Raw genomic sequence first — 14,603 nt, forward strand, 5'->3', positions numbered from 1 at the left:
GCGCACGTACACACACACACACACACACACACACACACACACACATGCATACAACATACACACACATGCATACAACATACACACACACACAAACCAACGCACTTACATAACACATGCACACATCAATTTAATAAGAATCTACGCAGTTCCTATTTAGATAAGTTTGATCTAGAAATCTCAGAAAAACAAATCGCAGAAAAGCATACAAATTTATGCCATTTTCCTTTGCAATCTTAATAAATCATCTCGTTTATGATTGAATGTAAGTTCTGTGATATTATCAGAAATAGGAAAACAATAAACGAAATTTGATATAATATTTAGGTCAAAATAATCTGTAAATCAAAATAATGAGAGTAACGTTGACCACTTTTATAGATTACATATAGCAGAATATTCTTTTGTGGTGTGGTTGACACAGACCACACGCACACACATGCACATACACACACACACACACATACACACATACACACATACACACAAGCACATATATACGCACATATCTACATATATATACATATATATACATGCACATATCTACATATATATACATATATATATACATGCACATATACACATATATATACATACAGGCTTGTATATATGTATATATATATATATATTATATGTATATATATTACTTGTTTCAGTCATTTGGCTGCGGCCATGCTGGGGCACTGCTTTGAAATTCTTAGTCGGATGTATCGACGGCAGTACTCATATTTTTTAAAGCCTGGCACTTATTTTATCGGTCTCTTTTGCCAAGAAGTTACGAGGAGAAAACACTCAGTACTGACTATCAAGTGGTGGTGGTGGTGGGGAAGAGCGCAGGCACAAAGACACGCATACACACATACATATATATGACGGGCTTCTTTCAGTTTCCATCTACCAGATACACTCACAAGGCTTTGGTCGGCAAAAGAGTATAGTAGAAGACACTTGTCCAAGGTTCCTGTTGTGGCATTGAACCCGAAACTATATGGTTGGGAAGCAAGCATCTTACCACACAGCGGCACTCAACTCCCACACTCAGTTATGAGTCCACTGCTTTCCTAAAGAAAAGACGTGCTTTTTTTCTGTCTCTTCTCTCATGGCTCGTCTACCTAGCGTTCATAATAATTTTTCTATCGTCTTGGCTCAACAGCCCTCACCGTTTGTTTTTGCTGTCTTGTTCTCACTGTCCTGTTCTTGTTAACACTTTCACCCTGCGCAAAAAATCCCAAATTTTATTTAATTTGCTTTGCGGGAAGGACTGTTTCAACGAAGTCGCGTATTGTCCTTGCCTTCGAAACGCGGAGTAGATGAAACAGGGACAACTGACGAAGGGGCATACTCTTTATGTTGCATGTCTCTTGTGTAGATGTGAAATACATTTTATGAGCGAGTTGAGTCGAAAACTTTGCTTATATTTAAGGTAGATACGTGTGGGAGGTCTTAATTTTTGAACTATAATGTATTTTCTGTTTTCAGTTTATAAGTAGTGTGGTGACTCAGTGTATTTGCATTATTCTGAATCCCATTTGTGTCAAGTATTAACACTTCTTGAATTTTGAGATTATGCATGAAAGAAAGACATTTATGTTTGATCTTAGTTGGGGCTTGTTGTATTTAGAGAAAGAGGACATTGTCTTTTAAAATTAGATATCATTTTATTTCAGTATATAAATGTATAAACGATGAAAAAAAAAAGCTTATATAATGTTTTTCAAGAATTATTCGCTGAGGTTTGCATCATTCGCCTTGGATATTCTTCTCGTTTGGAATACAATTTTAAAAAAAATTATGCAGCTGCTTATTTTAACCATATGCATAACTTGAATAAAATATCATGAAACAAAATTATGTATTTATATACTCCTCTATGTCATTATCACATGCCATTTTCCCATATATATTTTCAAACTGAAATAGGCCCAGTTGTGTTCTATTCAGTATTTACTGCATACAACACAGCTTAATTCTTGGCCATGGGCATACGGTGGACATGGCAATGAACCACAAATAGCTTGAACGAAAAACAATGATGCTGCATCCTCGTTTCTGAAACCTGCTGGATCAGCTTCCGGTGCGTGGTCCACACACACATATTCATGCCTGCCCCTCTGGTCATTGTTGGCTGTCATTACATAACCTGAATACTCAATTGTCCAGCCAGGGTAACAGCGTGCCCTGGCTGGTAGCATCATAACAACAGCAGGTTGTCGTGTCAAACAGACAGCACACGGAACGTTATGATTTGAAAGTGCTTTAGCGTTAGCGAAAGAAAACATATTAGCAATTGGTATCTCATATTCGCATCCATATATCTGTGCAGCCACTTCAACGTCTGTAGTATAATTGGCCCAAGTCGGATCATTTGGTAGACATAACAAATTACTTCCACCACCAGTCTGGTCAGAGAATTGTCCACCAACCACACCTAGAAATAGTAAGAATATGTTTTTATCAAATAAATAAGATATAATGTAACGTAGAACGTTAAAAAGCAGAAACAGTGATTGAAAGTAATCGTAAATCACGTAATCGCCCCCCAATCTTATGTATGAGAAATTAACTGAAAAGAGGAAGAAATGAATATTTCGTAATGAAAATAGCAAAATTATGGAATATCGATATAGTACGGACTAATATACGAATGTTGAATATAATAAGGACTATAAAGCAAACCTGAATTCATGCGAAATATAACAGGGTTACTATCATAAATTGGTGAAGGTGCAATGGCCCAGTGGTTAGAGCAGCGGACTCGCGGTCATAGGATTGCGGTTTCGATTCCCAGATCGGGCGTTGTGAGTGTTTATTGAGCGAAAACACCTAAAGTTCCACGAGGCTCCGGCAGGGGATGGTGGCGAACCCTGCTGTACTCTATCACCACAACTTTCTCTCACTCTTTCTTCCTGTTTCTGTTGTGCCTGTAATTCAAAATGTCAGCCTTGTCACACTGTGTCACGCTGAATATCCCCGAGAACTACGTTAAGGGTAGACGTGTCTGTGGAGTGCTCAGCCACTTGCACGTTAATTTCACGAGCAGGCTGTTCCGTTGATCGGATCAACTGGAACCCTCGACGTCGTAAGCGACGGAGTGCCAACAACTATCATAAATTGGCATTCTGGGATGTCCTACATGCTAAGATATCCCTATATGTTAGGAAAATACGAGCATGGAGAATCGAATGCGATTTGTACTAGGGAAAAGAGTCTTTAATCATGTTATTTCCAATTGATTTTTTATGTATTATTTGACAGAACACATCCCCATTGGGAATAGTATAAGCAGTATATCATCGATAAGGGCTTCGTTAGTTTGAGTTTACAGTAGTTAATTTAATTGGTCGCCAAATCATACGCATGATCGAGTGTGACTATGAACAAAGACGTTGCCACTATACATATAACACCAAACGTTATGAAACTAGTTGTAATATGATAATGCGGGATTATGGTAAATAATATTCAGATTGAATTTTTGTCGTTCTTCAAATTTATTTAGAGAGATGTACGAAATTTATATATACACATACTCACAGATATATACATATATGTATACTTAGAAAGAGCAATAATGAGAGAGACGTTTGGGTATATGGGATATGTATGTCACTATGATTAAACCTTGGGAGAGGCATTATGCCGGTAATAAACACACGCACTGGTTCAGTCCTTTATTAATTTAAATTGTTTTGTTAAATTATTTCATTGCACTCTTGCAATCTCTTCAGTAACTTGTCTCTCCACTTCCATTTATTTTGAATGTATGATCTGGCGTTGTTTTGGCGTTGTTTTGAAACTGTTCGGTATGAGCATGTGAGTGTGTGCAAGCTCGTATGTGTGCACGCTCATATGTGTGCACGCACTTATGTGTTCGTGCTTATATGTAAGTATGTGCGTCCATATGTGTGTTTGTAACAATTTCATTTATATCAGATCAGATAGAGACTTTTTTTTTTAAATTTAAATTTAAATTTACTTATTTACGTTCATATTCCGCATCATATGTGTGAACAACACATGCAACCATGGGCAATTGTAAGGCCCTCATCTACGTGTATTTGGTGTTCAAAATTGGTTGCGTTTCAGAAAAGAAACAAGCGTAATAAACGAAGAATTTTCCCTCATAATCCGTATAAACTGAGATATTGGTAGCTTACTCTTTTTCCGCAGTACGGCTTTTCTCTTGGCGTATGCTAAGCCATAGCAGAAACTGCAAATTCCTAAGTTGCGATATTTAATGAAAAGAATACTTTACGTTTGTTCCAGCCGTTTTCTTCTGTGTCGCTTTATCTTTTATTTTCGTACTTACACAAACACCTTGTCTTTCATTATTGTGAATTCGTAAACTTAATGGCAGATTGCTGTTCTTTTTCTCTTTCTTTCTATATCCCTACACATCGTAATATTCTCTCTCTCTCTCTATTTCTTTCTCTCTCTCTATTTCTTTCTCTCTCTCTCTCTCTCTCTCTCTCTCTCTCTCTCACTCTGTCTCAATCTCTCCCTTTCGTTTCTTCTCTTTTCTGTCAAACACTTCTGCAGCTTTCAGGCTGCTGCCTCCTTGACGCCCAGGTCACATTCCTAGGGCCCCCACCCCAACTAAACATCACAAGCATAGACCTCTTTCTGTAGCAAATTCAAGGCAGCTGTATTTTACAACTAAAACTTAACCTTACAGTTCTATATTTAAGAGATGAGGAATTATGTACATTGTTTACATTTGACGGATATTTGCCCTCATCTTGTTCGTTGTTAACACAACGTTTCGGCTGATATACCCTCCAACCTTCATCCGAGTTCGATTCCAGGCAGTGACCTGGATGATAATAATAATAATAATAATAATAATAATAATAATAATAATAATAATAATAATAATAACTGCGAAAAATACCTTAGTAATGATAACCCAGGTTCGAAATTTCCCCAAAGACACCTGATGAAGGCTGGAGGGCATATCAGCCAAAACGTTGTGTTAACAACAAACAAGATGAAGACAAACACCCGTCAAATGTAAATAATGTAAATAATGTAAATAAAAACTTAACCTAATGAACCCATTATCATGTTGTTTTTACGTGAATTGCTACCCCATCATTGCCCCAATTTTTACATGAATCGTTACCCCACTATCGCCCCACTTTTCATCATCACCCATTTGGAGCTTTTCCTCGCCCCAGGGGGTGGGGAGCAATACTTTGGGAACTACTGATCTAGGCTATTATTTATTATTAAAGCGGCGAGCTGGCAGCAGAGTTAGCACGCCGGGCGAAATGCTTAGCGGTATTTCATCTGTTTTCACGATCTGAGTTCAAATTTCGCCGAGGCCAACTTTGTCTTTCATCCTTTCGGAGTCGATGAATTAAGTACCAGTGAAACACTGGGGTCGATGTAATCGACTATTCCCCTCCCCCAAATATCAAGCCGTGTGCCTATAGTAGGATGTGTTATTATTATCGTTGTATCCAGTTTCCATGTGTGTGCTCCACCGCAAAACTTTTGACAGTATTTCTATTGGCCTTATTTGTCACTTCTTTACCGAACTAATTCTTATCAGCTGTATCTGGAGTTTTATGGACAAACACCGAAAGAGTACTAAACGCCGAAAACTGCAAATTCTCTACGGACACTGGATGAATAGAAAATTATTCACGTCATAGTTTTCTCGTTCAGTGTCTTTTTCTTTAACATACATACATACATACTGTTACAATGTGCTTATAAATTTGCGGTATCCTATGTCCACTGTTTTACGTTGTCATAGGCACTGTTATGTTCTTATCGCCACTGTTATGTAGTAGCGGATTCCGCGTCTTCTATCTTTTACTCACATGACAATGACTTGCAACGTCTATCTTGACTGTGACTCGAACTCGTATATATCACATAACTGACATTGACTCCAACTGAGAACTCGTACAACGACTCTACTACTACTACTACTGACTCTCTACAACGACTGACTTTCTGACTTTATTATGGCTGCGTCATACCACTTTTGTCACGTGGGAGGGGGTGTACTATTTTTACTACAAAATCTCTCCTTTTAGTTTTTTTCTTTTTTATTTATGAACCAAGTAATGTTATTTTACTTTATTCGCCCTCCTTTCTTTTAGCATTTTTTCCAACTTCATATTTTTCTCTTTTTGGCATGTATTTTTACGAACTCTGTGTTCTTCCTTTTCCTTCTACTTGTATACGCGGGCTCAATCACCTGTAACGGAATGTGTCATACAATCATTCCATAGGTTCTTCTAATCTGTTTGGTTCTTTTTCTATGAATCTCTTCTTTAACTGGTTTCTGTGTCTTTTTTCAATACTTTTTTGCTGTTTACCCCGTACATCATTTTTCCTATGTACTCTATTTCCGAACATGCCAACGATTGTTTGGGTAATTTTGCTCAGGGAATTTACTCTCGCATTTTTCTTCAATCTGGCTGATCAGATTCTTTCAATAGTGAGAATCTAGAAAGCGTAGTTGAAGAAAATTCAAAGAATTAACAAAGTAATTCAGTCAAGTCACACTTCGATCATAAAACTCGTTCACGAACTAGGACAATTGTTTAAGCTTCGTGGTGATCATTTATCTGCTTCTCAGTTTAACAGAAGTCTTGCAATCGTCATTGAACAGCAGGCTTGCTAAGGAACTTCTACATAAAATCATCATAAGTAAGGAAAATGGGTTGTATATAATCATATCCAACGAAACAAAGTTGTTGGCATCCTATCAAAAATAGAGAATCTATTCCCTAACGACGACTACACTGGAGAATAATTATGCTTTATGATTGGTGGGACATAAATGGTACCGTTTGTCATGAAACAAAACGAAACAAGACGGAAGTATTGTTGTCAATTGGAAGCGTTGAATAACACTTTGCAGGAAAATGCCCTTCATAAGTTTATCGTAAAGAATCGTTGCTTCTCTGGGATAATACACGCCTACGTATTTGCTCAAGTCATTCGGGGAAATATTATAGTGTTAAATGTGAAAGTTTTGCCTTATTGACCTTACAGTTTTGATTTTGCTTCATCTGGCTTATCATCTTTTCAGATCATCGCAAAATTATTTAGAGGGAAGTGTTTATTGATTGTGAAGAGGTTAGAACTGAAACTGAATGTTTCTTTGCTTCTAAACCTTCAGAATTTTACGTCCTAAGGGTCAATAGTTTACCAACTGAATAAATAGAATTAGATTCTCAATAATGAAGAGAAATATTGCTATATAATACCAGAATGTGTGTATGTATGTCGTAGAAGAGAGAGAGAGAGAGAGAGAGAGAGAGAGAGAGAGAGAGAGAGAGAGAGAGAGAGGGGGGGTGATTGAAATTAAGTATATCCAATACTAACCATCATATATAAGATCTGCATCAGGAGGACAGGTTGTTCTACCCCAGCGTGTATATAGTGATCCGGGACCAGGTTCTGTGTAATTCAAACAATCATTTCTGTTAAACAGCAATGTTTCAAGTGAATTATCAACAAAGGAAATTGTTGGCTAAAAATTTGGGAATTGTGGAGAGAATAATTGGAAGAGTAGAAAGATAGACAGACTGGGAATTGGCAGAGAAGACAGACGTATAGAAGTTAAGAGTGAAATAAAGGGTAGGTGAATGCAAGATAGAAATAAAGGAGTAAATGATTGAATAAATCCACGAGATTGGATAAGAATAAAATTTTAATGGAGGAAATTATTGCGAAATATTTGAGAAATATATCCCAGAATATAATATTTCGAACGTATTACTGTAAGTGAATGTGCATACAGATATGAGTAAATAAGTATAAATACATATCTAAGGCGCAGGCGTGGCTGTGTGGTAACAAGCTTGCTTCCCAACCACATGGTTCTGGGTTCAGTCCCACTGCGTGACACCCTGGGCAAGTGTCTTCTACTATAGCGTCGGGCTGACCAAAGCCTTGTGAGTGGATTTGCTAGGCGGAAACTAAAAGAAGCCCGTCATATATATGTATATGTATGTCTGTGTTTGCCTCACACACACACACACACACACACACACACACACACACACACCATCACTTGACAACCGATGTTAGTGCGTTTACGTCCCCGTAAAGTAGCAGTTAGGCAATAAAGAGCGACAAAATAAGTACTAGGCTTACAAAGAATAAGTGCAAGGGTCGATTTGTTCGGCTAAAGACGGTGCTTCAACATGGCCACAGTCAAACGACTAAAACAAGTAAAGAATAAAAGAATGTATATATCTGTATACATACATACACATATATATATATATGTGTGTGTTTGTGTATGTATGTGCGTGCATGTGTGCGTTTGTGTGTGTGTATGTGTGTGTGTTTGTTGCTGTTCTTATTTAATAGATATTACATAAAGTTATCTATTTTTGCTGCTATTGATTTGGTTTTAGTTTCAGGGTGACCTGCACATTTTTGCATATTCACTGTCTACTTTACCATGAAAACTGTTTGGAAAATAACTCACATTTTTTTTCACATTGTAGTCACACGTGAACGCAAAATATTGCTGTTTCCCTTCACGCGGTTAATATCAGAGCATATCACTTTTGATTGAGGAAATTACTGTCAATAAGATATTTTAAGTGGAGGCGCAATGGCCCAGTGGTTAGGGCAGCGGACTCGCGGTCATACGATCGCAGTTTCGATTCCCAGACCGGGCATTGTGAGTGTTCAGTATCAGTTCCAATTTGTTATTCCCTTTTTCAGTCATACAGCACTACTGTCTCCTTCTTAAAGAAGTTACATAAGTGCCTTTAAAGACAGCTGTTTTCTAGTGATCAGTATTTACCAGTGTAGAAGTGCAATGGCCCAGTGGTTAAGGTAGCGGACTCGCGGTCGTAGGATCGCGGTTTCGATTCCCAGATCGGGCGTTGTGAGTGTTTATTGAGCGAAAACACCTAAAGCTCCACGAGGCTCCAACAGGGGATGGTGGCGAACCCTGCTGTATTCTTTCACCACAACTTTCTCTCACTCTTTCTTCCTGTTTCTGTTGTGCCTGTAATTCAAAGGGTCAACCTTGTCACACTCTGTGTCACGCTGAATATCCCCTTAACTACGTTAAGGGTACACGTGTCTGTGGAGTGCTCAGCCACTTGCACGTTAATTTCACGAGCAGGCTGTTCCGTTGATCGGATCAACTGGAACCCTCGACGTCGTAAGCGACGGAGTGCCAACAACAACGATATTTTAAGTAACTGCAAGCAAGTGCCTTAGTTCTGAATATTTTATTGCGAAAATAGTTTATAGTAATGGAGAACCGATTAAACATTGGTGAGATTAGAAGTCAGTAGGAGAATACTGAATATTTTATAATATTTAATCTGGGACTTAAACTTTCCTCTTAATTTTTTGTCTTCACAGTTTAGATTGTTATAAAATGGATTCTTACTTGGTGTGTTAACGGGTTTATCATCGAGAGATTTCTTGGAGAAGAAACGGTTCTGTAAAGAAATAGAAATAACATCATACAGAATATTTAGAATATTTTTAATCGTTTACATTATAAATTTAACCCCAAATTAGGATTACTAAACATTTGACTTTGGATTATTCTCAACATCATGTCCCTGGCCAGCCACATATGGTGCATCAAAGAACAGGGCACGCCATACATAAATAAATGGAAGTTCTCTGAACAACCCGGGTCATATATCAGCGGGAGCAAACGATGTAAGCTTTGCTTGGAAGAGAGAGCAAAAATCCAGGAAAAACTACAAGAATGAAGTGTTAGCCAATGTCCCCACCAGAGACATTTCTTGATACAAGCAGCTGGGAGTTTCCCATTCGTCGAATTGAACCACTACAGCAACTTAAAAATCGATCACGGTTTGAACAGATGCAAGGAGTGATAACACCGTTCCACCTTAAACATTACTGGTGTGGACAATTCAGATGTATATCTCTTTGCTTGCAAAATTAACTGGCCATGATGTCTTCATCCTTCCAGTTGTAGATGGCCATTTGGGTCTGATGATCTTCTATATGGTTATGTGCTTTGTAGGTGTGAAACGCCAATGGCCACTCTCTGAATGACCATAACAATCAACCTTCAATATATATATAAATACATACATAAATATATACATACATATATATATGTATGTGTGTGTATATATATATGTGTGTGTGTATGTATTTATGTATACATACATACATACATACATACATACATACATACATACATACATATATAACTCACCTCGTTTAGGCTTAACAGCCCTTCCTGTTTGTTTTCACTGGCCTGTTTTTGTTACCAACTTTGACCCTTCGCAAAATTCCAAATTTTATTTAATCGGCTTTGTCGTGAATTGATCGAAGACGAAGAAGAAAAACAGCCGACAACTGATGAAGAGTCGATTTTTTATGTTGCTTGTCTTGTTTTCTATTTTGTTTCATTCGTTGTTCGCAAAAAAAGTTCGTATTTCATGTATTTTCGTATTTCATATTGTTTACGTTCTGTGGTGTCCTGTGCCCATATATGCATGTGTATATGCATATATATGTAAGTATGTACATATATGTATGTATATATTCATATATATTTATATATTATATGATTGAACGCCACGCACCCATTTCCAGGTATATATATGTATATACATACACACATACATATATATATACATATATACGACGGGCTTCTTTCAGTTTCCGTCTACCAAATCCACTCACAAGGCTTTGGTCGGCCCGAGGCTATAGTAGAAGACACTTGCCCAAGGTGCCACGCAGTGGGACTGAACCCAAAACCATGTGGTTGGTAAGCAAGCTACTTACCACACATATGTATTTTTTAATACACATCATTAACTGGTTGTTATATTATTGCTGTTATTTCCGTCCGGAACAGGTTTGAACATTTTAATAAATCGTTTTTCTTTCATCTTTCTTCCAACCTCACTTGTGTCATGTAGTTTGTGGGAAAGAAAAATTAGAAACATGTCCACGTTTCTATATGCTCGCTTAATGGAATTTGCGAACATTAGTGTTCCAGATTTGTTGTCTGTGGACTCATGACCGTTCCGATTTGTTATAATAAGGGCGGGATCTATACCTGTAATATCGGCGTGCCTGGTAAAACGTGACGTTTAAGCTGCATACAGATTGGTCAAAAGTCTATTCCAAAAAATTCAGTTTGTTAGAACTTTCTGAGAAATATATAAATACGTCATTTTACTACAGTTGTCAAGAACTCAACTGTCAGTTAAATACATTTTGAAATCTGATGATTACTACGAATGTATAAAAGCGTTAATTGAACTTTATGAACAAACACACTTCAACATTGTAAAGAATTAATTTTTTTAAAGTACCATAATAAGAAACGTAAAAACCAGACCATGTTTTCACCTTATTAATTGATATATTATTCTATACACATTTACACAAAAAATCGGAGAATATGTATGTATGTATGTATGCATTTATAGCGTCGTCAGTTTTATGTCGTATCCAAGAATTTAATTTCTCCTTTACTAATCGCTTCTTTTCATTTCTGGTGATGGCGTTGCTGACTCTGTAGACCAATTCTTCCATGGCAAAGTCGATAACATTGACTGCATGATAACGTTGGTAGAGGAAGAGGTTGAGTTTGTCGAGCCCTTGTTTCTCTTATGTCGCTTCACTTCCATTCGTACTACATGTCCTCGCCATTGCAGACGGCATTTCATGATCAGCGATTCGATACCTGGACTTTTATACAAGCATACAGAAAAATACAATATTTGCGGAGCCCTTTGGATTGGATAAACAAACCAACACCTTGCTGATCGCTTTTGGGACAATATTCGAAGCACACTATTATGCATACATGAAAAATCTGTCGACACCCACTCCACTTCAATACGGCAGGTAATTCCATCGTGCACCTATCATCAGCCTCATTCTCAAAGAAACGAAGGGAACAACGTTTCATATTCCCCACTTCACACTATGTCACTGGTGCGTTTAAATAGACGTTTATCCTTCTAATTTACCTCATCTTAGTTCATTAAACCCTTGTTATACTTCACTCTCTCTATTCTCATTGTATATGCATCTAACTCGTAAATGTGTCTGTTTCTCCTCTTGCCACTACTTTTGTCTTCTTTCTTTCTAACACTGTTTCTCTCACCACTTTTGTTCACGTACGAAATTCACGTAATCCAGCGTTCTTTTTCACTTCCAGTCACATTTTTTTTTTTTTTCATATAAATGATGTAAAACTCTGTTGTGCCTTATTACTTTCTTTCTTTTCAGCTTCCCCTGAAGAAGGACTATGTCCGAAACGTTGGATTTTGCTCATTGAAGTCTGTTTCAACAGACAGGCACACATACACACTACCCCCCCCCCCAAACACACACACACACACATACACATGTGCAAATATTCATGTATACGCACACACAAAAACACAAACATGGTAAAAATCTGTCCCGATTTGAATTTCTACCTCGTGTCTTCAATAAGATTGATGCAAGTCCCACAATTGGGGCGGCCTCACTTTTTGACTGTTGGTGTAGGAGCTGCAGAAGCTAATTTAGCACTTGTGAGGTATTTTTTGAGAGACCTTTATTTTCCTTTACTTTTGATTATTTTGTGTATTTCGAATGGTTGATTCATTTTTGGGTCTTGTCTTAGTAGTGGGATGTTCTGGTGGATGATATTGTAAACTTCTGTATTTCTTAGGTTGTGTTTCGTAATAAAGGGATGATAACTGGATGAATCTGGAGCGTTTTTTGTTTACCGTAGTTGTATATTGTATATTGTATATTTATTACTTTGGCACTTTCTATTCCGTTGTTTATTAACTTTTATTGGATATTGTCTTTCCAGTAATATACGTTTCAGTTCCTTGAGTATTTTATTGCGAATTTCAGGGTTTGATATTTAGTCTCTGCGAACACTTGACAGAAAGCATTCAGAGTATGGTTATTTAGTACTATCACCAGTCAACCGTGTCAGCCTTAACTTCCGACGCTAAACATTGTAGCTTGATGCTAACAGACGGACATAGCGAGGAATCTAGACAAGTTACTAAGATCAATCATGTGACTATCGTCTACCAATCAAACCCTATTCAAAACATATACTAATTTGTATCATGAACTCCCTATAGAAATAGAGCAAGCTTCAAACACAAGTCAGAAGCAAAACAGCTGCGGCATAAGCCACGTCTTTCTATTTCAAACAGTTGGATATCAGTGTAAACTGTGAAACCGGTTAAATCTTGAAATATAATAATAAAAGCTATTTTAACTATTCTCAGTGCATTTTCAACTTCTATTTTTCCTATATTTCTTCCCATGTGGAATAAAATTACGTTGTTTTACACGTGTGTGTGTGTGTCTGTGTGTGTGAGTGTGTAAGCTCCCACTACTTGATACTTTGACATGGAAAATACTTTGATAGTCTTCTATGTTCTTTAATATCCTGAGTACGGGTGGCAGAAAGTATTATTCGTTTCTCAAATAATCTCAACTGCTCTTAGTTTACATTTTTGCTACTGAATTGCAAATGTTCAGCATCAGTTCCAATTTGTTATTCCCTTTTTCAGTCATACAGCACTACCGTCTCCTTCTTAAAGAAGTTACATAAGTGCCTTTAAAGACAGCTGTTTTCTAGTGATCAGTATTTACCAGTGTAGAAGAGCAAAGAACCCATTGGTTAAGGTAGCGGACTCGCGGTCGTAAGATCGCGGTTTCGATTCCCAGACCGGGCGTTGTGAGTGTTTATTGAGCGAAAACACCTAAAACTCCACGAGGCTCCGGCAGGGGATGGTGGCGAACCCTGCTGTACTCTTTCACCACAACTTTCTCTCACTCTTTCTTCCTGTTTCTGTTGTGCCTGTAATTCAAAGGGTCAGCCTTGTCACACTGTCACGCTGAATCTCCCCGAGAACTACGTTGAGAGTACACGTGCCTGTGGAGTGCTCAGCCACTTGCACGTTAATTTCAGGAACAGGCTGTTCCGTTGATCGGATCAACTAGAACCCTCGTCGTCGTAACCGACGGAGTGCCACGATTTACCAATAAATAGAATATCAGAGATCTTTCAAAAATGTTTAGGTACCCCAAGATAGAGGGAGATATATGTGTGACTATGTGTGAATGTGCGTTTGTGTGTGTGTGCGTGTGTGTGTGTGCGTGCGTGCGTGTGTGTGGTGTGTGAGTGTATGTGTGTGGTGTGTGAGTGTATGAGTGTGAGTGAGTGTGTGTGCGTATGTGTGTGGTCTTTGAGTATGTGATTATGTGAATGTGTGTGTGGTGTATGCGAGTGTGCGCGTGAGTGGTGTTTGAATGTGTGTGTGTGTTTATGTAGATATATATATATGTGTGTGTGTGTTTATGTAGATATATATATGTGTGTGTGTGTTTATGTAGATATATATATGTGTGTGTGTATTATTGTATGTGTTTATGTTGGTGTCCGTCTCTATTTAACTGAACCCCTAAGTTACGGGGACATAAACACACCACCACCGGCTTCAAGCAGTAATGGGGTGGGGGATAAACACAGACGCAAAGACATACACACATACACACACATACACACACACACACACACACACACACACACACACACACACATATATATATACAACAGACTTCTTTTAGTTTTCAAGGCTTTGGTC

At 37.8% G+C, this 14,603-nt stretch overlaps 1 protein-coding gene across 2 annotated transcripts in view; it reads right to left on the reverse strand.

Moving 5' to 3' along the window:
* Window positions 1-1,630: 1,630 nt before the first annotated feature.
* Window positions 1,631-14,603, reverse strand: part of LOC106876589 (short-chain collagen C4) — a 55,386-nt gene continuing 42,413 nt past the window's right edge. Inside the window, exons 2-4 of one of the 2 annotated variants that reach the window (XM_014925201.2) lie at window positions 9,383-9,434; window positions 7,345-7,419; window positions 1,631-2,425 (exon numbers count right to left, since the gene is read on the reverse strand). In XM_014925201.2, coding sequence (XP_014780687.1) covers window positions 1,935-2,425; window positions 7,345-7,419; window positions 9,383-9,434 — 618 coding nt within the window. In that variant the 3' untranslated portion in view covers window positions 1,631-1,934. The remainder of the gene's footprint in view (window positions 2,426-7,344; window positions 7,420-9,382; window positions 9,435-14,603) is intronic. The other variant, XR_008266307.1, reaches the window with a different exon arrangement.

This window comes from Octopus bimaculoides, chromosome 20 (genome assembly GCF_001194135.2).
Source record: "Octopus bimaculoides isolate UCB-OBI-ISO-001 chromosome 20, ASM119413v2, whole genome shotgun sequence".
NCBI classification, from domain to species: domain Eukaryota; kingdom Metazoa; phylum Mollusca; class Cephalopoda; order Octopoda; family Octopodidae; genus Octopus; species Octopus bimaculoides.